The sequence below is a fragment of the Mytilus trossulus genome, chromosome 12 (genome assembly GCF_036588685.1).
Source record: "Mytilus trossulus isolate FHL-02 chromosome 12, PNRI_Mtr1.1.1.hap1, whole genome shotgun sequence".
NCBI lineage: Eukaryota > Metazoa > Mollusca > Bivalvia > Mytilida > Mytilidae > Mytilus > Mytilus trossulus.
The window spans coordinates 14020917-14045516 of record NC_086384.1 but is presented as its reverse complement, the minus strand read 5'-3'; the positions used below and the strand labels follow the sequence as shown (position 1 = coordinate 14045516).

The following is a 24600-nucleotide window of genomic DNA, read 5'->3' as shown; positions in this document are numbered from 1 at the left end:
TATTTAATCAAGGTAACCAGGAGAAAAGGGGAGTTCCAACCCTCGGACCTTCTCCTCCCTAATCCGCCCCTGAGGTGGACATTATTTTTGAATTTTTGTTATATGTTGTAAGTGCCTTGTTCCAGGTAAATGGGAGTTAATTCATCATTTCATACAATGTAAGAAAATTTTGACATATTGATTACTAGGGTATACTTGTAATTAGATTGTATCAAATCAAGTGGACATAATACAGTAAAATAGTATTCATTTAATTTTATACCTGACATTTGAGGGATTTTTTATTCTTTTAAGAAATCAATGCCAGACTGCTGATATATACAGCAAAGGATTTTTTTCAGAGAAACACAATTCATGTAAATTTATCAATAGAAAGTAACCATTTAATGTTGAATGGTCTTAAATTAAATATTTATAAGGAGAGTTTCATATTCATAAAAAAATCAAATTTCAAAAAGGAAATTTATATAATATTGTGTTGCTTTTTAAAACAAAAACATCTTAAGATAAATAAGTATTAAATTTTACCTGAAGCAGAAGAAAAACAATTTATTCATTTGGTCCTGACAAACTATGTCAGAGCTATTTCATTCCATCCATTGAAATGATGATTACCTATGTTTTACATTAATAGTTCATTATAAAAAGTGAACTCTTATTTAGGTTTGAATATTACAATGGAAAAGGATTATTTTGTAAGGTCACTCGAAAGTGTGAATATGTTCTAAATTGGTCAGACAATACTTGGTCATGTTTTATGAAGATATAAGCCCTCGCATTGGGCTTAAATCTTCATAAAACATGACCAATTATAGTCTAACCTATAACTAATCTTCGCAGCCAAGGGTTACGATTCTCTCCACTCCTTTGGAGGATGTGAGTGGCTCGTAACCCTTGGCTAGCGAAGATATCTGTATATATTCAAATGCAATTTAAAGTATATTCATGCATGTTCACAGTTTCTGCAAAAAATAGAGAGGACCAAATTATTTTGCCAAAAACTTAAATGCCTGATATTTCTTTTCATATTATATTCTTTAATTTGTTCCTGATAGCGGATTCCTGATAGTTTATTTTATTTATGACTTACATCACTCATGAGTTTTTGTAGGGGAAAACGCGCATATGGTGTACTCAACTATAAGAAGTCTAGTATCTTAAACTTTGATGAGGATTTGTAGGACAAAAACGCGCTTATGGTGTACACAACTATATGTCGGGTATCTCTGATGAGTTTTTGTAGGGGAAAACGCGCATATGGCGTACATAATTTAAAGACTAATAATGTATTTGCGCATATAGTGTTCAACACTGTTAGGCTGATATCTTTGATTAGTTTTTATTGGAGAAAGGGCTCATATGGTCTACACACCTATAAGGCTGGTATCTTTGATTAGTTTTTGAAGGAGAAAACGCGCATATGGTATACACAACTATAAGGCTGTTATCTTTGAAATTTAGGTGAGGAAAAACGCGGATATGGTGTACAAAACTAATAAAAGCTGTGTCTTTGATAAGTTTTTTTTAGTAGAAAACACGCATTTGTTGTACACAATTATAAGGCTGGTATCTTTGATAAAGTTTTGAAGGAGAAAACACTTATATGGCGTACACACTTATATGACTAGGTTTCTTAACGAGTTCGTGTAGGATAAAACTGGTATACGCATCTATCAATTAAACCTCGTACCTTTGATTCGGGTTTTTTACCTAGAGTCTTGTGAATCTAGTAAATATAAAAAATATATAGAAAGTTACATTTTGATATGGTTAAAGTTGGATTGGAATTATTTTATTTTTACATATTAAAGGCGATTTTCTCGAAATATAACCAAAACGTCTTCTCTCTGATTTTTTTTACGAATAAGCTGACAAACTAACAGTTCACCCACCTGAACTCATTTGTCTGATCCATAACAAACAATTCCTTGCTCATAATTCTAGATGACACGTGGTTGACGAAAAGTAACAGCCACGGCGTTGTCAGTTTGTTTTAGATTTACGAGTTTGACTGTCCCTTTGGTATCTTTGGTCCCTCTTTTATATGAATTCCAAAGGTTTTTCTTGTGTCAAATCCATGACATCACACAATTGAGCTTTTCATATTAAAAATATGCACTCAATGAGCGCTATTACCACTCAATAAAAGTACACACAGTAGCTTTCAATTATTATAATTACATTGTTATGCTTTATACTTTTTCCATAAAACTTTGCATTTTGTCAACCTTTTCGTTTATTTTTTCGATGTATTGTTTTAAAATTACCATGGAAAGCTCTGTTGTACTTTAAATTATATAAAGTATTATTTTGAAGAGCATTAAGCTTGTAAGGACTATCAATCAATCATTTGTATTTTATTCAATTCAAACACACAATGTTATTATAAGACAGTAAACGAATGGTAAAACAAAAGCAATTCAAAGATAAATACTATAGGTTTGTGTTCAATCTGTTAAATAAAACTTTGCAAATACTATTTTAGATGAATATGTCATTTAAACATTTTCAGCGAGAAGAAGAACAAACAAGCTTAGTCACATTTATCAAAAGTACCAGAATTATAATTAAGTACGCAAGACCCGCGTTTCGTCTACACAAGACTCATCAGTGACGCTCATATCAAAATATTTATAAAGCCAAAAAAGTACGAAATTGAAAAAATATCAGATTAACAAGTTACAATAAAAAATAATAATTTAAAGTTATTTAGTGTGCAAGTTTTGACATCCTAATATGTAATGGATTAAAGAAACATTCATGTGTTACACAGAAGTCTGAAAACCTAATACATTCTTTCCTGTGATAACATGTGTGACGATAAGTAATTTAAGTCCTACTTCCTTCTTCCTTTATACCCTATGCAATACGACCAAGTCTGATTCTTATTTGTGACATCGTGACTTATTGAAATTTAAGAACATAAATGTTTAGTTCAGATGCCTGTATATATACTTGTTAAAGTTAAAATTTCCTTGTTAAAAGTTTTTGTTTGGACCGAAAATGTAATATACGTATCGATAGGATGTAGTATAGTGAGTGTTAATTATTTACTACACTGCATGCTTAACATACTATTAATTAACATAAATTGTAAGACGGATCGAGAGGGTTTGGATTTTGAAAATGATTAATTTGGTCTGTAAATAACTTTGCACAAGAAAAACAAATAATCTTATATTATATGGAAAAAAAATACGAATCAGGGTCATGGACAATTTTATTTAATTTTTCAGTAAGATAAAATAATACTGCATTTGGCTATAAACTGTGATTCTTAGCTATAGCTATACAGTAAGAAGTTTGTGGTTGTATTGCACACAGTTGGAACCCATAATAATACCTACAAACCTGTCCAAAATGGTCTTGTTGAAACGGACCAAAAGGTTGCCGAGAAGAAAATATACAGCTCTTACCATCAGATCACAGATCTAGTAAGTAAATTTAGCATAAAGACAAGAATAAGGTTGTCCATTCGTTTAATGTGTTTTATCATTTGATTTTGCCATTTGATTAGTAATTTATGAGTGTTGAACATCGGTATACTACTGTTGCCTTTATTTTTCCGTTTTGAGTTTAACTCAGAGATCAGTATTTTGGGGATTTTACTTTTTCTCTGATTTGTAGAAATTAAATTCGCCTCATATTTTTTCAATGAACAAATTATTGAACTAAAACTCATAGATTTGATAAGATTGGATGGGAGTGTACTGTAAAGAGTAAAAAATGTCAAACAGGTAAAAGAACCATTTGGTGCACTTGAAAAATACCCAACTCCATTATTTTTCAAATCTTAATTTAAAAATTAAGAACTGTTCTTAAATTTTAGAAATGAAACTGGTTGAGGACTTAAAATAGTTACTTTCAAAACACTAATAAACAAAAGCCGACATAGATGACACAATATGTTGTGTGCAGTTAAGCCAAATAATAAATAGTTCAGATTTTTAAATATTCAAGGATCTGGTTCCCTAACAGGGTTTGTTGGTTACAGTTAATTTATTGAATGGATGTTGATAAGTGGTAACGTCAACTCTTTAAAGGTTTACGGATACCATCGTTATTCTTGTCAAGCTGTGCATTTTGCTAAGTATTGATTCATAAACAACGTAGGCCCCGACGGAAGATCATGCAGCATTGCTGTTAGACGGGGTAGCTATCCAGTTGGCCAAATGTATTTACGATTGTCATTCACCAATATCGGAAGGGACAACAGATGCTCCGGAAAAATATTGTATGTTTCTGAGGTTTATTTGTCTCTTTGGTTTGATAAAGCGAAAATATCCGTCTATATACATGAACAGTTATCTAGACATATGTATTGATAATAATTGGGAAAATTTCCGCTTCAATTGATGAATTCATAAAAATGGTATATGTATACGTGGATTTTAAATTATAATTGTATTATTTCAAACAATTAAAGAAAACCTAGTATATTCTTTTTGTTTCATTTTTGTATAGAACTTTTGAAATGAGTGAAAGTTTTTTTTGTATAAGTTCAACGAAACAAAGCCAGATAGGATTTATTATTGAATAAGTTTACAGTAGTTTGTTTGGTTTATCCTTCTTGTATATCGTTATTAACTTTTTTAAAAATAAACAAAATTAACTCAATTTGCAAAATATGAAAATGACTTTTGTAACTTGAATGTCATGTAAAATACTGATTTCAATTAGAATGATGTCCTCAAAACATTACATCGACAGACGGGAAATACTCCGGAAACTATATAAAACTACCCATACTAATTAGATATATCATAATGCAATATAAGATTACCTATCGATAGCATTCTTTAGACATAATTTATGTGTCATATTATAACACATATTCATCGAGTTCTAGTTATTAGTGTTACTGCTTTCCTGAATGACATTGTATGAATACATTTTGTTAAAAGTATTCAAATTTTAACAGACTAGCTATCTAGGTCATCTTTACTACCCCTTTACTACCTGTTATTTATTTTTGAACAGGTAGATACCCACTCAAGGAATACCCCATGTTTTTACAGATTATATTCAAAATTTGAATTATCTTACTAACTATGTAAACAGACGCTTTAGAAATTGTGAAAAGATTTTATAACTACAAAAAATGACATATGAACGGATTGCTTATTATAAAATGCTGCTCTATCACAAAATGTAAGTACTAAGCCACGTAAATGTTACACACTTAAATGTTTAATATATTTGATATATAGACAAAATCCTAAAATATATTTTCTCTGTTAATGTTCCAATTCAGATTGAATGGACACTATAAACATCCGTTTTATATTCGATGATTAATATCAACCTAATTTGTCTAGCTCATCAGTTCTAAGGATCCAAAGTTACTTTACTTTTAAATATCTTTGTCCTACTTTTTTGAAGAAAACCAAGAATTCTCACAAGTATTAATTATACTAGTACGTTATTGATAACTTATAAAAAGGTGTTTTGGTGATACGTTTTAAAAATATCAAGATAAAGTGGCTTGTGGGTTTGAAATTTTTTATCACATACGGTTCAATATATTTTATTTCCTTAAGATATTACAGTTTTGCACATATTTACACATACAATTGAGCTTTTTAGCGTTCATATTTTCGTAATAATGGTAAGTCGAGATATCCGCGTCTATCCTGTCTGTCCGAGCAATTCAATTATGTATTTAAATTTGTCCTCAGCACAAAATGGTTAGATCCAGATGACATATGTATCATTATACAGTTTATTGTATAATTTATCTTGATGACAGGAAATTGGATAAGCATTTTATTAATTGCACTTTCAATTATATAATATAATAATAATACATAATTGAATTTTTAAAGGAAGGATGTCAATTAGTAAACATGGATTATCGGAACGGATTATTTTATATTGTTCATTTTACTTCCTTGCTAATAGGATGGCGCCTCGGAAACTATGGATAATCAATTTTAATTATTGGGGTAAAGTGATAGTTTTTACTAAATGTTACTGATACAATCTCCGAGACATCATCACTACACGTATAGAAGTTATTGAAACATGCATATTGAAGTTTCTATGTTTTTATCAACGAATAGATATTTTTATTATACTGGTAATAGACAAGAATCTGGTTAATTGGTACTTGGTATATTGTTGGATGCCAGTCATTTCCTCATTCGTTAATAGGAATCTTATAAACATGACATATTGATAATTGGTTTACAATTGTTCAATTGTATTCACACGGCCACTCACTATTCATTGATATTCTTTTTGTTTAAATTACATACTTAAAGTTGAAGGGTGTGAGAGTAAGTTTTGGTCAAATTTGATCTGTTTTATTTCCGTATGTAGATAACTTCCGGCTTCCTATTTGACAACCTAAAGTTAAATCTTATGCGACTTTCATACAAGTGAAAGGTTTACTTACTTACTTACTTAGGCCCTTGTCTCCTCCGGGGAGCATATGCCATTGATGAACTCTCTCCATCTTACTCGATTTAGCGCCAGCTTTTCTTATGTGTTCCAGTTATGTCCTTGCTGCCTTATTTCATATTCTGTGTCCCTGCGCCAGGTGTGTTTTGATCGTCCTGTTTCTTTTTCATTGAGGGTTGCAGTTATGTGCCTTCCTTGTAATGCTTGTTGGTTTGCGCAGTGTGTGGCCTATCCATACCCTTTTTTTTCTTGATTTGGATGTCAATAGGTTCTTGTTCAACTTTTTCCATAGGTCTTCATTTCTTACTTTGTCGAATCATCTGGTGTTCATGAATTTTCTTAGGCTGTTGTTGATGAACCTTTGGAGTCTAGACAACATTGTTTTGGTTGTTCTCCATGTCTCTGATACATACAAGAGCACTGATTTTACGTTGGAATTGAAATATTTTATTTTTGTGCTTCTTCAGATGTTCTTGGCACTCCATACATTCCCTAGCTATATATATATATATAGAATGTTAAAGATGACTCTGGCTTTGTTGGTTTTTGCTTTTACATCAGCGTATCCACGTTGATGATGCTTCCTAGATAAATAAACTCCCCTAGTTTTCTGTGTTTGTGAGATATTTAGCTACCTATAAAACAAGGTTTAATGCACAATTTTCTACATAGGAAAATGCCCGTACCAAATAAGATATATCACAGTTGTAACCAATTCGTTTGATGTTTTTGAGCTTTTGATTCTGCCATTCGCTATAGACATCCTGTTTAAAATTTCCTTGGAATTTGTTTTTTTAATCTATACAAAAACAAAAAGTCGAAAATCAGAAGAAAAATTGTCCATATATATACATGATGATAAAGGGCAATTCCGTGACTGATAGATGTTATTTGTATACAATTTGACATATGAAATAGCTAAGATAGTAGAAGTATTTTCAAAAACTAGTTGCATATGTTAAAACAAGGGTTTCTTGTGGCTACGACAAGTAAAACATATCATTGTTAATCACAGATAATCTATTACTGACAACCACCTCACTATGTTGTTATCTTATAGTTTGTTTCTGTGTGTGTTGCATTGTCGTTTGTTTTATATTCACTTCAGTGCTTCTGTTGTTTTGTCGTTTTCCTCTTATAAATGATGTGTTTCCCTCGGTTTTAGTTTGTTTTCCCTCAATCAATTTATATCTTTCGAACAGCGGTAAACTATTGTTGCCTTTATTTTAAACTATACCATTTTAAAAAAACTTTTGGTTGAACAGGAAAATTGAACTGATTGCTGTCTAATGTACAAATCCCGAAATATTTTTTTGTTTTCATCTGCGAATATACAAAATAGCGATAAAGATATTTAAGATTGGTGACAAAAAACAAAACATTAAGAACAATTTACAATGAACTAAACAATAGCCTCTTATAATAACACACCATTAGATATGACCACTAACAATACCAAAAATATCAAATAAACTACGTTATTTAAATCATAGATTTTTCGCTGTAACCAAAAGCAAGCCTAAAGATAATTTCAACATTCTTGTAACAATCATGAAACGCTTAAATCTAAGGGTGTATTTTACAATGTAGCAATATATTTGATCTTTCTGGTGTGTAGGTCGTGGGCGTTTCTCGAAAAAAGAAAGGTAGTTTTTAATTATTAAAGCTAAAAAACCCTAAAAGTTCATTTAGTAACATTTAAAACGTTCTTACAATTATTAATCGTTTTAGGAAGTTTTAAAATATTCAAGAATTGAAACGGACAAAAATGTACTTTTGCATATTTTTTTAGGTATAACATATCAATTGGTTCCCTGTTTTAAAAGAAATTACTGGTGTGCGTAACGGTTTATATATATTCTCTCTATTTCTGCTATTACATCACTGTCCAATGTTTAGTTAAGGGTTGGGCACTGCATAAATGTTTACCCCCGCCACACCTTGTATGTGCAAAGTCAGGAGACTGTAATTAAGTGGTTGTAGTTTGTTACTATTTATTTCCTTTGTTTGTACAATTGGTTTTCACTGTCGAGCAACCGGAAAATGTGTTTAAGACGAAACGCGCGTCTGGCGTACTAAATTATAATCATGGCACCTTTTATAACTATTTTAGATTACAAGTTCGTTAAACAAACCTGCTCGTTAAAACGAGTTTTCATTCATTCAGATGATAGTCAAATAGATATGTTACAAAAACAGACTCGGCGAAGGTATTCAATTTTAATTTCGAAAGATATTTAGCAATTACACCAAGAATGTAAATTCGGATTGCAATCCTTTCTTATATTAGCAAAATCATAAAAGCTACATTGTTGAAGGCCGTATGGTAACCTATATATGAATCTCTGTTTTGGTCTCTTGTGAAGAGTTGTCTTTTTATCAATCATGTTACATCTTCTTATATTTATATACATACTGAAATGTTATATTACACTATTTGTATGTTAGTTATGTAAAATATTAATTGATTGATTATTGAAATCAAATGGTTACAGTAGAAACTAAGTACAGTAGCAATAATATGTGAAATCTAATTACCACTAAACCTTATATGGAACTTTTGAAATACATGATAAAAAAATTCTTGAAACATTGTTGGACTTTCTATGAACAAAAACAAAAAGATTATAGAAGAAAATTTTCATAATTGAAAATCCTATCTTTGATCAAATACATTTAGGTCCGTTTAAGCCATAGACTAACCGTAAGATAGACCAAAAAAGACCCCTAACGTTTCATAAGGAATACCATCTTCAATGTGGAAGAAAACAAATAAACAAAACTCGTAAGTAGATAAGAGACCGACAGATAATGTAAAAAAATAAATGGATACTCTTTATTGATACGTTAATGCAATGTCTGGTCAAAAGTAAAAATAACAAAATTACCGAATCCGAGAAAATATCTAAACTGAAAGTACCTACGCAAATGATTAAAACAAAATCAGCAAACAAATTGATAACAACTAACAACTTTTTTTTGTAGAAAATCATACACTCCAGATGCAAGGACACATTGCAAAGTGTCCGTTTTAATAAAATTAACGGTACCAATTTTCTTGCACCAGATGCGCATTTCGACAATACATGTCTCTTCAGTGATGCTCGTGGCCAAAATATTTGAAATCCAAAGCTTATATAAAAGATGAAGAGCTATAATCCAAAAGGTCCAAAAAGTATAGCCAAATCAGTGAAAGGAATCAGAGCTTTGCATGAGGGAGATACATTCCTTAATTTAAATTAATTTTTAATATTTTGTAACAGCAAATTTTAACACAAAAAATTTCACCACTTAAAACACTTAAAAAATACACTACTTAAACATAATTGCTACTGTTTCTATATTACGATCTGTCATGTATTTGTATATTTTGTAGATTATTGTATCTAGAGGTTCTATAACATAAAATAAAACGCAAATCATGTGGGCCTTGCGGTTTCTAGTAATCGCTTTACTGTTGGTGAGTAGTTTTAAATGATAAGGATCCTTTTTTCATTAGTCGTTATCGATGGAGCGTCACTTTCTGCTTGTAATGTTGTTTCTCTTTCAACATTGGTATTTTTATATCCCTCATTTTCCAAACTGCTTTTTATTATTTTGCCTTACAATCAATGTTTAGTACGGCTGTGTACCTACTTAATTTTAATATTTTTGGTCCGATGATAGCAAGTAGTGTTAGAATTTAAAAAAAAGAGAATGTATAATGTATACACCTCGAGATACAGAACTATCAATTTGCAGCAACTTAGTATTTTAAAATGAACAACATATCAAAAATTTCTAAATGTCATCAAAAGGGGCACATATTTCTGGTAAGTTCATACAACGTTATTGTTATTGGCATTATCATCAACGTCCAGATTATCATCATGGAATTATACGACTGTTCTATCATTCCTTCTTTTAAACTACCATATTCTTTATTTAGCTCAAAGTAGTTTTAAATTCTATAAACTGTCACACTATAATACATGCATGATCATTATACTATAATTGTACTTATCTATATTGTATTATGAAGAAAATTTCATAAGTATTATTTACTAATATTTCATTATGGTTAATCTAGCTGATAAGATATCTTAAGATATGAACGGGATATACTTACGTTACTGTTGTCGCATTTTCCCGCCTATCGCAAGTCAGGAGCTTCCGTTCTATGTTACTCTTGTATGATTTTTAATTTTAGTTCATTTAGTTTAGTATGTCGTTCATTATCACTGAACTAGTATACATTTTAATTTAGGGACCAACTGAATCTGAATAATGGCAACAGCAGCATACAGCTGTTCAAAGTCATAAATAGATTGAAAAAAATAAAGGCAATAGTAGTATACCGATGTTCAAAACTCATAAATCAATAGAATAAAAACAAATCCGTGTAAAAACTAATCCGGGATACAAATTAAAACCGACGTTAACACATCAAATTAGACGGAAACAATGGAACAAGATAAACACTAAATTTCGCAGTGCAACAATAACAAACGACAAATACATAATATACAAGCAATATAATATTTCTGACATGGTACAGAACATGAATTTATGGCTAGCCAGCCCTCCCGCTAAATAGCAATATTAAAAATACTGCTAAAATGGCAACATTACATTTCAAGAATACATCACAAATAAATGCAAAAACACCCACGACAGATAATGGAGCCTCCGGGTACGGGATTCTTTTGCTCTTTTGAAAGCCCATTGGTTAGCTCCTTAGTCGCGTTGTTGTCTATTTGACACATTCCCAATTTTCATTCCATTTTTTAACAAACTTACGGATATCATATCTTTGAAATTAGGAAAGAAATGCGCTCTCAAATATAGGGAAAACTTAAGAAGCGGAATTTTGAAATATCCGGTGTACGTATTTCTGTAAACTTTTCATCAGGAACGCGTAATATGTTATGCTGAAAAGGAAAATACATTCTGAAAGCCTAACCATTACATGATCTTTAAAAGTTAAAGAAAAATGTAACCTCTTATTATCAGCACTAATGACTTATCACATTCAGGCATTTTATCAAATCATAGAGACAATTTTAGTTTTAACTTATGGACAATATGTTATATACTTATCATGCATATCGGGAAATCTTAACAAAAACGGCAATGAATATATTTATGTAAATATTTTAACTTTGTAGATTGGATTTTGTGAGACTACTAAACAATATATCGTACGAAAAATTGGAAATACAACTAGGCGCTGTATACCTATATCTTACTGTGAACCGGGTAAGCCAATGAGGGTAATGTTGATCAAGGATGTTCGCTGCTCATGTTTTTCCACCTTTGCCAGCAATTCGGAATCCTTTTGTTTTATACATATAGTGCCATTGAAAATGTCACCTGCTAACTCTTACTTTTCTTTTCATGATTTTATTACATATAGTTTAAAAAGCAATATTTGAAAATATAAAAATAATCTTGTTATTTTTTCGTATTTCTAAAAAAGGAAAAGGTGACAATGTTTAATGTATGAAAAGTCTAGAGAGAATAATTTCCCGCCAAATTTTCAATAGCTTATATCTCCAAAACAAGCACACAGACCTTTTTTCTGCTTACTAGCTCCTTTACTTATATACTGTCAATTTATAACATTCTTTCAAAAGTTTGTTGTTTTAAAACAAAGAGGCAAACATCATTTAAGAATGACGAAAGAGAAAAATTATGTTATACCTGTATAGAAGTAGATTTAAATCATACATATCGAAAATATACTTAGCCAATCAAGATATTTCAGCAGTATAGCAATAAGTATAATTTCTAAAGTGGAAATTATGATGCATTTTTCCGAATGATCATGTGACGGTTAAAATTTACTCATTAAAAAAATGAACATCAAATGTTCGATTATTACCTAAGAGTCTTTTAACCACGGTCTACATGTTTATTTTTTTAAGACCTGAATTTCGACATTTAAAATAAACAATCACTATACTACCATTGTGTCATCAATGTAGATGTTTTACTTATACCATTGGTACATTTAAACTAACAAGTCACTATACTGCCTTTGTACGGTTAATGTCGGGATTTTACTTGTATCACTGGTACATTTTATCTCATAATATGTGATGATCAGTTTGAAAATGTGTTCATTAAAAAACAAAATTATCAACCATCACTGATTCTCCTAACTAAACATGTTAACCGCTGTACATTATGCAACAAGAATATGTCAACTATAAATAATCCCAAATGATTGAGAAAACCCAATATAAAAGATGTCTTCATGAAAATATGAACATAATGATTTGTAAATATGTTTTGTACAATAAACAGTTAGAGCATTTGTTTTTATAATATATTTGACATTATCTATTTGTAGGACATGAAATTTTACCATGCAAGGTTGAATACACAAACGACATCTGTACATCATGTCCACCAGGACTTGTCCAGCCTGATTATATACAGTCTACACTTGATCTGACTCTAACAACGTGTTTTGAGAATAGAAATGAGGATAAATGTGCTGCACATGGTATCTATCTAAACAATTTTAATTGATATATTTCTATTTAACATATCCTATTTTATTCTGTTTTTTATTTTTTAACAGCATTTTTGTATGTGTCACACAACCCTTTTTCAACTGATGAATATACAACTGAAACAAATTTTCAATAAACTAAAAATTAATTTGAGTCTGAATAATTGAATAAATTAACAATTTTGACGGCAATTACACCTTATTATTTTGAATGTTTGTCTTCTCATATCACCCAGAAAGAAACCTGTTTATTGTATACACATTACTAATTGAATAATGTCATTTGTCCTGGATTTATTAAAAACATTTCAGATATTGAACCTAGCCGAGAATACGGTGCCGAAGCTTGTCAATTTGCCAAGTATTGTAAGTGTAATACAGACGAGTGTTACTATGGCGACCCATGTGCTTGTGCCAATACACGTGAATGTGGAATAAATGAAAGTTTGCATACAAATGGAAGTGAGTAGTAATTGGCTCAGTAAAGCCTACGTTTTCACATTTGTCGTAGAACGGTTACGCTCATAAACATATCTAAAACACTATGAATTAGACCGTAGGTTTTCCCGTTTGAATGGTTTTAAACTACTAATTTTTGTGGCCCCTCTATAGCTTGCTGTTCGGCGTGAGGCAAGGCTCCGTATTGAAGAACGTACCTTGATCTATAATGGTATACTTTAAAAAAATTGTGACTTGAATGGAGAGTTGTCTCATTGGCACTCATACCACATCTTCCTATGTATACATTTTGGTAAAGTTATTTCCACTTATTTATTTTGTAATGTTTTGGATTGTTTTCTTAGATCTATTGTACATGGATATAACTAAAAGATTTCCCCGGCTTTGTCATCGTTGCAATATAATGGAATTTTATTCGACTGTCATACAGGTCAGATCTTTTATGTAGCTTTAAACCACCATTTTCTATACCGAAATTGTCTGCACCAAGTCAGCAATATGGCAGCTGTTACACACTCATTTGATGAGAATGAGTTTTTGGTTTTGACCTAAGCTTCGGGAATTTTCGTTAAATATTTTCCTCAGAGTTGGGTATTTCTGTTTTTGTACTCAAATACCATGTACCAACAAATATCTTTTCAAAATGACTATAACAAATAGACAAAATGAGCTTTGGCGATGATACATTGAAATGCTACAATCTCTTCTTTATTATTACAGCATGTGTCAAATGTTCACCAGGTACAATGAAGAACAAAACCGGTTGTGGCCCGTGTTTCCCTATCCAGGTAACAGTTGAAAGGTATTTTAACCTCTTCCTAACAATAAGTTTACGTTTTGCTTTATTCATACTGTAATGTTAGCAATATGAGTATCAATCGTTCTGAAATTTATTTGCAGCTATTACAAAAGAATGGAAATGTGAATCGCACAGCCTTGGGCAATACAATTCTTTAAACATAATGAGCATTTTTTTTTAAATATTTAAAATCTGAAGAACAGTATATATAATTAACGAACAATGTTCATTGTACATAATTTTTGTTGAAGCCATATCAGTGAATTATTTTTAAGACCAACTATAAGCAGCTATTTATAATACAATGTGTTTATTTGGATGTATGAGATGTTTACGCAGCTACAGGTACAACCAAGTTCGGCTGGCGGTAAAAAAATCATAAAGATTCCAATGATTTAAAAATTTCATGAAAATTCATCATTGTCTACATCGGGAAATGCCTGTACTCAAATATGAATATGACAGTTGTTTTATATTTGTTTGATGAGTTTGCACTTTTTTTCCATTTGAAAAGGAACTTTCCTTTTTTAATTGTCTTCGGATTTTGTTTATATTTTAATATTTATTATATCAATGACTTTTCCAGGTCGGTTTATAAGTTATATAATGATTTTATTGGTTATTGTAATTTGCTTATGTTTATCATTAGTTGGATCACGGATTTTAACATTTGTTCTGTAATTCTTTATTAGGTATCAATTGGCCGTTTCAGAATCTAAAGCATCATGGGTAATTTCATTGTTCGAACCAAAGTGAAAACAACGTTACGTCATTGGTTGAATTTCCATTGTTTATAACGTTTTAAACCAATCAAAACGCTTGGTGTACGCTTTTGAAAATATTACCCAGGATGCATTAGATTCTGAAACGGTGAAGTCACAAAATATTCAGTGCAGTATAATAGATTATTGTAGTTTTTGTTTCATATTCCTCTTTGATCTTTCTGCATAAGAAAATACCTGTACAAAGTCAGGAATATGACAGTTGATATATGAGTTTGAATGTCCCTCTGGTATCTATCGCCCTTCTTTTGTTATCAATTTGTGCTTGATTTTGCCAAATGATTAGGGATTCCGATTTCAATTGTCCTCGGTGTTCAGTATTTTGGCAATTTAAATTGTTGCAATACACAGCCATTTGTGTGTTCTCTGATAAAAATATATAACAACTTTATCATGCAGTCATTGTTTTAATCATATCATAACAGCTGGTATCTATTTTTCAGTATAAAGGAAACACAACGACCTTTAACGTCTATGAAAACTCAAAAGTACGTATGTTGTGTAAAAATCAATTAAACATTAACCTCTGCGAAACATTGAACACCACCAGGTAAGTTGGGGTTGATCTTACATATATTTTGCCTTTTTATGTTCTATAACTCTGAAACTATTTCGATTCATATACATACTTGGCTTTCAAACTTTACGGTTTAAACGTTTCTTATGAATATTAATTCACAAAAGCGCGTCGAAGTTTTTATAGTTAATATTTCATTACTAAACCTATTATAAAAGAAAAAATGTATTATAAATGAAAATTAAAAATATCTCTATTCTACTGAAAATAATTAAAAGAGAAATTTGTGACACAATTAATTCTACTTGTTTTGGTAATATGAGACAAAACAACTATATATAAAAGTTCTGGGTTATGTTGATTTGCTAAAATAAATAATTCATTTACTGTTTAACAGTGGCCAAGACGTTACAACTAGCAATAAGCTACCCACGTTGGCAGACATACAATCAATCGTGACTTTGGTTCAAAGTAAAGGTATAACGCAATCAAAAGGTAAAATATTTCCTAAATTTGACTTATATTCAAACATGAAACCGTAATGAAAACAGATACTTAAATAAAATTGTAAGTGTGCAATGTCAGCGACTCAATGACATATTAATGTCTTACTATAAACGTTATGCATATATAGCATAAATGTTTATTTCTGAAATTGTACCAATGTATTGTTGATCCGAATGCGGTATTTCGAAAAAGAAATATAAAAAAAGTTATCAAAAGTCTGCTTTTGAATGTTTCTCAGTTTTGGAAGACAAGTTTTGAACATATAAATACTAAAAAATGTCTAATGTATTGTATATCTGTCTTTGGTAATTAAATTCAAAAAGTTTTAAAAAGAATGGCTTTATCAATCCTTCACTTTAGGTTTGTGTACTTTTGAATCATTTTGTAAACTGAAAAATATAATCTTAAAGCAGTAATTTCTATCAAATCGTACCATTTCAAATATAATGAAATATTAAACGCAATATCAGCGACACCTCGTGCGACAAGAAAACATAATACACGTGATTACTTTTGTGTTCATTTAGACAATTATCTTGTTGTATTTATCGCATTTCGGTTGCCATGAGATATGAGATGTTATGATTCTGTATTCATATTGTACGAGATATGTTAAATAGTAGTATATTCATCATAAGTTAGTCATATTATACACGTCAATTATCATTACACAGACAGAATAACTGAAAGTAGAGAAGAGACAACAGTGTCAACTATTACAGGATCTTCAAACAAATTGATTGCAGTGTAAGAATTTTCAATTATGTTATTTTCTGAATAGTTTTTTGTAAGCTGGTGCCTTTAACATATTATTTTTTGTCCTTCATTCAACAAAGATATGAGAATCTAAATGGAACAAAATAAGGTTGTTAAAATGGTTGTTTTTGGCCAATATGTTGTTGAAAATATTCAAGGCACAAATATGTAAATATTATTGGAAGATTGTTTTGTGACAGAATGGTCTGATGAAATATAACAAAAGTACACTGAGTATGCAAAATGGCTTCAGCAAAAATAAATTTACTAAACTGCTAACACAAAACTGGAGATCAATCTGGCCATTAAGGATGTTTGCTACTCTGCTTTAAAATAACAAGATGTTTTAAAGGCTGTTATAAATTGAAAGTATATTAATAAAGAAACTAAAAAACAGGAAAAAATGTACTTGTTTTCGAGATGTAAGCTGTTGAAAATTTGGCGGGAAATACTTCTCTCTAGATTTTTCTTTCACTTAACATTGGCACCTTTTTTGTTTAAAAAAGTATGAGAAATTAACAAGGATTTCATAAGATTTTGAAATATGGCTTTTTAAATAATATGTAATAAAAATATGAAAAGAAAATTAGGGGTTAGTGGGCAATTTTTTTTAATACATGGATAAAACCTGAGGATTCCGAAAATCTGGCAAAAATTCAAAAAGTAGAGGAGTAAACAGACAAAAATGTTCTTTAGAAGACACACTTTTTACTTCTACAATATACAGACACTGGTTCTGAGAACTATGCGGTACTATATGCCTTTTAAATCATTTTACCTAAACTTTCGTATACGTTAAAAAATAATACAAGGATATTATAGTCAAAACACATATTGGGATAGACATTTATATAGATGTTAAATATCTTAGAATGCATTCAAATTCTACCTAAAAAGAGACGGAAAATCTTAATTTGACAGTAATCCGCCATGTTCACTCTTATTATAATTCTACTAAAACAACATAATTTCTTGGTAATATGGTTAAAGGATAATAGATAATTAATTTTCGAAGATAAATTGCTCATTGTTTATTTATTTGTAGAATTATAGTTTTGGCTGTTCTTGTTATTGTCGCCATAGTCCTTATCATAGTTTTACGAAATCACAGACGTAAAAAAGATCAAGGTAAAACTATATTGCGCAATTTGTCATCAAGACATGCAGTCATTTAATTAATATCTAGACATTGAACTCATTCAACACCACGTAATCTGAACACAATAATATATATAAAAAAAAAAGAAAAAAAAAAGAAAGAAAATAAGCTTAAATACTGAGCCAGGAAAATAAACTTACATTTCTAACAAATTTACAATTAGAAGTAAAAAAAGAGAAAAAACGCAAAACCACATTTGTCATTAATCTGTACATCAGAAGAAAAAAAATTCAACAATTTTATATACACAATTGAACAATAGATGAAAACGTTAACATGAAGAGTTTAATCAATTCAGGGGTAGTTTTAGCGAATACATTACAAACACAAAAAGAAAATTGAAATTTTCGTCACGATTTTCAAATTTGGAAAAATGATTAAATACATCAGCTAGAAGAAATAACGAAAAAAGGTAAAGCAATGATATACACATTAATCCTTAGACAATGAGATGTGCTACCTTGATCATGATGTATTGTTTTGTATCTGTTTATTGAGGATGTATTAATTTTCAGAAATAAATATAGAACAAGGAAGACCCCTGGTTCCGCATCAAAATAATATGATTGTCAATGACAATGTTGAAAACAGGAATCGGGATGATAATGACATTGGTGGTAGTCTAGACGAAGATGAAGATCAAAACAACAAAAACACCAATGATTCAGATTTTGCTAATAATAACAGTTCTCGACAGAATGCATTATCCAAGGACAAAAGATATCATAATCAAGTGAAAGATAATAAAATTGCAGACGAGCTACCAAAAATTATTACAGAAATATTGGATAAAACTAGTGAAATTTCATCTTCCTATGATTATTCATCTGGGCATCACGTACCTTCAGAAGCACAATTTAATGACAACAATACAAATATTTTCAATATACACCAAACAGAAAACCTAGACAATCAAGAACAAATGCAAGAACATGTTGAATTAGCACAAGTTGAAACATTAGACGAAGGTAGTATACAACTACATTCATCAGATGGGTATTCACTGACAGAACACAGCTGTAACCCTGTAGCACAAGTCTCAGATGAACGAGGGGATAACAGTGCAGGTGACTTATTTGTTCATAACAGAGGTATAGTTTCAGATATATATTTACAATACGTCATGGGGGGTAACGATTATATTAATAAAAAAGAGATATAAGTATCACCCATAAAAATAGTTTAGTCAAAGATGTTACCACTGATCTAGATAGATCGTAGATCGCAAAATATTAACCTGACAAAAACCGAGATTTATTTCAAATGGGGGAGCATGTTTTTTGTTGTTTTGTGACAATTGTTACATCACTGTTCTGAACGAGAATATTCCAATCGGTAATGTGACTCTCCTTTTTAATATGGAACGGTTTGAGTTATTTTCTATATATTTTTTGTATCAAGTTTAGATTTGTGTACCTATGTGTAATACAAAAAACAGGAAACTGTGCCTTATGTTAGCCTGTTTGTCTATGAACACTTGGTATATACTTTAATTTTCGATTGTTTTGTCTTAAATTAATGAAATACTATCAGTAGTTTATCACTACAAGCCTTTGAAATTAATTATTCCTTTCATTTTCAGACGAGCCCAGTAGTGGATACTATTCAGATAGTAAGTCCATTAAACAATATGAACGAAACCCCACAACAACAATTTTATTCCAACTTCAACTTTGTAATTGTTTGGCTTTATAAATATTTTGATATGAGCGTCACTGATGAGTCTTATGTAGACGGAACGCGCGTCTGGCGTACTTAATTATAATCCTGGTACCTTTGATAAATATTGACCTCTGTAGTTTCAACTACAATATAAAAAACAGAAGTTGTGGTAAAATTGCACAGAGACAAATATACACAAGAGACAAACTGATTTAGATGTAAGAAACTAAAGGTCACCGTTCGACCTTCAACGATGAAAAACTGTAAAACTAACTTACTCCACTAAGACAACAAGGACTACGATAACGACCTCACAATAAAAAAATGTGTAAGGGTTCCACAGAACCCAGTGTCTCGCCTTTTTTTGCTGTAAATCGCAGGCTCAACAACAACGAGAAAAAAAATCAATAAAAATATTCCTCTTCTTACTATTTTATGATTGTAAGAAAATCTAAGTCCATTTAAAAGTAAATTACAGAAAAAACGGAGTAATCTTTTTACAAACTTTACTTCTGGATACAATCTTATGATCATAAATAAGCTTTTGTCCAAGTTTGGTACAAACCCATGATATTTTAAGAAAGTTATTAAAATTTTAAAAACTTTAACCACAGAGTGAATGTTATGGTTCCCCACAGAAAAACTAAGTCCATCTAAGAGCAAAATATGGAAAAAATGGATTTATTTATTTACAAACTTTACTTCTGGATACAATCTTATGATCATAAATAAGCTTTTGTCCAAGTTTGGTACAAACCCAGGATAGTTAAAGAAAGTTATTAAAATTCTAAAAACTTTAACCACAGAGTGAATGTAATGTTTCCCCGCAGAAAAATCTAAGACCATTTATAGTAAAATACGGAAAAAATGGAATTTTATTTTTACAAAATTAACTTCTGAATACTATCTTATGATCATAAATAAGCTTCTGTCCAAGTTTGGTACAAACCAAGGATAGTTGGAGAAAGTCATTAAAATTCTAAAAACTTTAACCACAGAGTGAATGTTTTGTTTCCCCGAAGAAAAAACTAAGTCCATTTAAAGTAAAATACAGAAAAAATGGAATTTTATTTTTACAAAATTTACTTCTGGATACTATCTTATGATCATAAACAAGCTTCTGTCAAAGTTTGGTAGAAATCCAGTATAGTTTAAGAAAGTTATTAAAATTTCAAAAACTTTAACCACAGAGTGAATATTTGTTGACGCCGCCGACGACGCCGACAACGACGGAATGTAGGATCGCTTAGTCTCGCTTTTTCGACTAAAGTCAAAGGCTCGACAAAAAACCAATGTAACTTATATATATTCAAATGTTAAAACAGTCACTATTGATTAATTCGAAAATCATTTATCGATGAAAGAATGAATAAACAGATTGCAAAACATTGGTTGGTTTATTTGCTATTTGACTTAACTGATATAGTTTGTATCATTCAGATGTTCCAGATCGTTCGCCAATGTCAGAAAATAAAGACCAAAATTCTTTACAAAAATATGATGAATTGGTTTCGGGTAGGTATTATGAAATTGAATACGGTAATGTTGGACTATTGGTATCCTACTATGTTGAAATATATATTCGAAAATGTAAATATAACAAAAAAATAAATTAAATTATTTTGATAGTAAATAGTTTTGAACAATATAAAAAATGAAGAAATAAGGAAATATTGGCATTTAGAAGGACAACACCCAAATCCAGATATCACAGATTTTTTTTTTGTTCCTCGAAGGTATCACAAGTCTAGCAGTCAGCACAGTTGTTATGAAATAAAATGCATTTAATGGACATGTTTTTGAAAACGGACTGGTGATTGATTTGAGCTATCTTGGTATACCCCCATGCATTCTAAGCTTGTCTTATTTGGTACATATTCCCGAGAGCATATGATCAAGAATAATTTTTTTTATTGTACTTTCTAAAGGTTAAGGTAGTTTTATTGAAAACAGTTTTCTGTGATAGCTTGTTACCAGTAAAGATTATCATTTTTGTTGCGCCTCGGCGATATGCCAACAATGTAAAAGACTGCAATAATGGGCAACACTATTGGTAGGTCTATGATAGTTGGTGAGCAGCTGTGTAGGATTTTACATGTGTTTTTTTCCGTTGAGATTTGTTTTCCATGCTGCGTCGCGTTAAGGTCATCTAATGGTACAAAAAATGATAAGTAAATGTAATTTTGCATGAAGTTATAGAGGGGATGTTTTCCCTTGCACATTTGAAATGATTCGTTGACTTTGAATACTTTGCATAGTTTACATTGTTTGACATTTAGTTCTACATTGGCATTTTACTATCAAAATTCCATGATAGCGAGGCATACATCTGTGTAAATAGTTTATAACCTACAAGATAATTGTAGCTTCTTTCAACCCAAGTATCAAACACATATTTATAGATAATAGAGACATTTGATAAACAAATCAAAGACATTATATTTACTTTTGGATAAGTATTAAATTTTATGGTATTTTTAATTGCAGTTTCTGATCGAAATACAGAGGGTACAGAGAGCATGACAAGCTGTCTAGAAATGGTTAATTTCAAATTACACGGGCAGACAACTCCATCCGATCATAGTGAATATATTGAACCTAAGCAGATTATCGTGAAAAATGATAGTGGAGTCTTTGACAGTGGCAACAGACAGAATTGAAACTTAATAATTGAACTTTTGTTCTGAAATTATTTTTAACTATGAGAGACATAAAGGTTGTATGCCAACACACTAATGTGGACGAACAAATTTGAAAATCTTGAAACACAAATAAAATCTCTGATGGTCATGAAATCACTTTGATCGATACGCTATCAATGTCATTCGGTTAATGAAACTCCAAATAGCAGAATCTTATTGTGATTGAATAACAGTTCTACTTTCTCAAATTCTGTGATGAAAAATGGCGACAATAAACAGCACTGACGGTGATTTTCAGACATTTACAAGAATACTTTTATAAAGGTTGTGAAGTGTATATTTACATGAATACAAATTCAAGTGAGAGCACTTGCGTCAATAAAGGTATACAAATTTCAAATAAAAACGAATAAGTTTACCAAGTGTATACGTGTAATCATGTTTATCAAACTTATCGATAAAACCTTGGAAAATCTAGGACACTGAACGATCGATAGTGTATTCAATAAAATAGTGTGTAGCTTTACTAATTTACTGAATAGGGCAATTGAAATTTACACAGTGCATGCATTAAATAATGATTTTAATTATAGGCAGCTAATTAACCCTATTATGTGTTCCTATTATCTACATGTATGTATCTGTTATTTATATATCTTTGTTAAAGCATTACAAATTGTACTTTTAATGCACGTGTCCTGTACAGTGTATGTTCTAATTTTACAAAACTTTGTCCGAAACTGTAGATTTATAGTACATCGTAATTTTTTAACATGCATATTACTATCTTACTGCTCATATCAACAAAACTTTCTAAACTGCCATGGCTTATCAAACATATGTTTTAGCAAATATAAAATGTAGATATAAGGGTACAAGGGAGGGGACATAAATCGGGAAACAAAAGATCTAGTCAAGGAAAGACAGTTACAATCATGACAAAGATATACGAACAAAGACAAAAAAAATCATATTTGAGTCATTTATTTCTAGTAAAAGGAAGACAACTCACATTGTAAATTCTCTCACCGCCCATTGTACAAGATATTCATCATTTTTACGTAAGTTTAATTTATACTTACGGCATAACATATGTATGAAATGTCCCCATTATTTATTCAGGTACATTCAACAACATACATGAGATGAATGATTCTTATTTCAAGTTTAACACATATATATAATATATTTTATTATTTCGTTTGGTATAACAAATGCATGATTTGCACCATTCTTACTTAACGTATAAGACATATAAGATATAAGCCAATCCTATTTTAGGCATAACCTTCCATCTCTTTTTTATGTTATTCCAATCAATGACTCTTCATGGACAGCATGCCATATGCACATAACACTATACATCAGGATTTGTAACACATGTATGTTATTCAATAATTATGTTATGCATAATATTTGCATTATATGTCCCATTCTAACTTGAACGATAACACATGTATAATGTGGGTCCCTCATATGAAATAGTGTGTCACGTATTGTCAATTTCTGTAATAATACATAACCATATCATTCTGAATATTGATTACATATGGTAAAACACAGTATTAGGCCATTAATACTTTCTATGTTGCATTTTGTATATTCTTGTTGTATCATAAATTGACAAAGACAATCATGTTTTACATTTACGACTGGTTTAAAAGGACCATCAATTTGTTATTGAAACATTCAACGTTTTTTTGCATTTTTTTATTATAACATTCTTTATATCATTTGTTGTATTAGTAAACTGTTTTTTTACCAGTATTATGAAACTTTAATTTTTCCTGGAATAAATTATTTTATACTTGTTGTAATAATGTAATTGCTCTTAAAAAAACTCGACTTCTTCATGCTATCATCGTTTCATGTTGTGACTTTTAAATGGCTTCTAACAAATTATGCATTGCTTTTTTTGTTAGTTAATTCTGTGCAATAATGGTATGTTGTACATATACTATTTATGCTTAAATAAAGTTATCAATCCTTTCTCAAATCTTATCAATTATTACAGACATTGACAATGAGTTATAATTACAGGTTACTTATACCTATGTAGAGTAGGAACGAAACTCTGGATTCTACCTTGAACATGTTACACAACCAAGTAGATACTGAGCTTTGTCATCAAATTGTTACTCCTATTTCAATCTAGGGTAAACACAATTATCTACAGCTTAACAAATGATAAATGACGACATGTTTGCAGACAAAAAATGCACTTTACCATCCAATATTAATTCCATGTCTCTTGCATTTATTACTTTTCAGAAAAGAAAAACACAAAATTATTTTTATTGATAAAAAGAAATGCAATACGTGATTCTATGATCTATTATACAAGATTAAACTGCAATTGACATGTATCTGTTTGAGTCATGAAATTTTGCAATCACCACTCGCCATCGTTGTTTTT

The 24600-nt window shown here is 30.4% G+C and overlaps 1 protein-coding gene across 6 annotated transcripts; it reads left to right on the top strand.

Moving 5' to 3' along the window:
- LOC134692701 (MATH and LRR domain-containing protein PFE0570w-like) lies at window positions 1–24174 on the top strand. Of its 6 annotated transcripts, none has more exons than XM_063553186.1 (15): window positions 1–107; window positions 3237–3434; window positions 9779–9862; window positions 11550–11640; window positions 12737–12892; window positions 13214–13363; window positions 14081–14162; window positions 15385–15429; window positions 15856–15953; window positions 16640–16712; window positions 17767–17849; window positions 18396–18947; window positions 19463–19492; window positions 20983–21057; window positions 22030–24174. In XM_063553186.1, exons 3-15 carry the CDS (start codon window positions 9824–9826, stop codon window positions 22200–22202), a joined length of 1647 nt encoding a protein of 548 aa, XP_063409256.1. In that variant the 5' UTR covers window positions 1–107; window positions 3237–3434; window positions 9779–9823; the 3' UTR covers window positions 22203–24174. The 6 variants fall into 6 exon arrangements, with proteins under 6 accessions (XP_063409256.1, XP_063409251.1, XP_063409255.1 ...); XM_063553181.1 differs by having other exon boundaries at window positions 18396–18971; XM_063553185.1 differs by lacking the exon at window positions 1–107 and adding an exon at window positions 134–158 and having other exon boundaries at window positions 18396–18971.
- Window positions 24175–24600: the final 426 nt, after the last annotated feature.

Excerpts from the sequence above, each read along its gene's own strand:
- LOC134692701 (XM_063553181.1), top strand. The coding sequence starts at position 9,824 with ATGTGGGCCTTGCGGTTTCTAGTAATCGCTTTACTGTTG. Across the intron at positions 11,641-12,736 it reads TATATCTTACTGTGAACCGG|GACATGAAATTTTACCATGC; the intron begins GTAAGCCAATGA and ends ATCTATTTGTAG. Across the intron at positions 16,713-17,766 it reads TCAAACAAATTGATTGCAGT|AATTATAGTTTTGGCTGTTC; the intron begins GTAAGAATTTTC and ends ATTTATTTGTAG.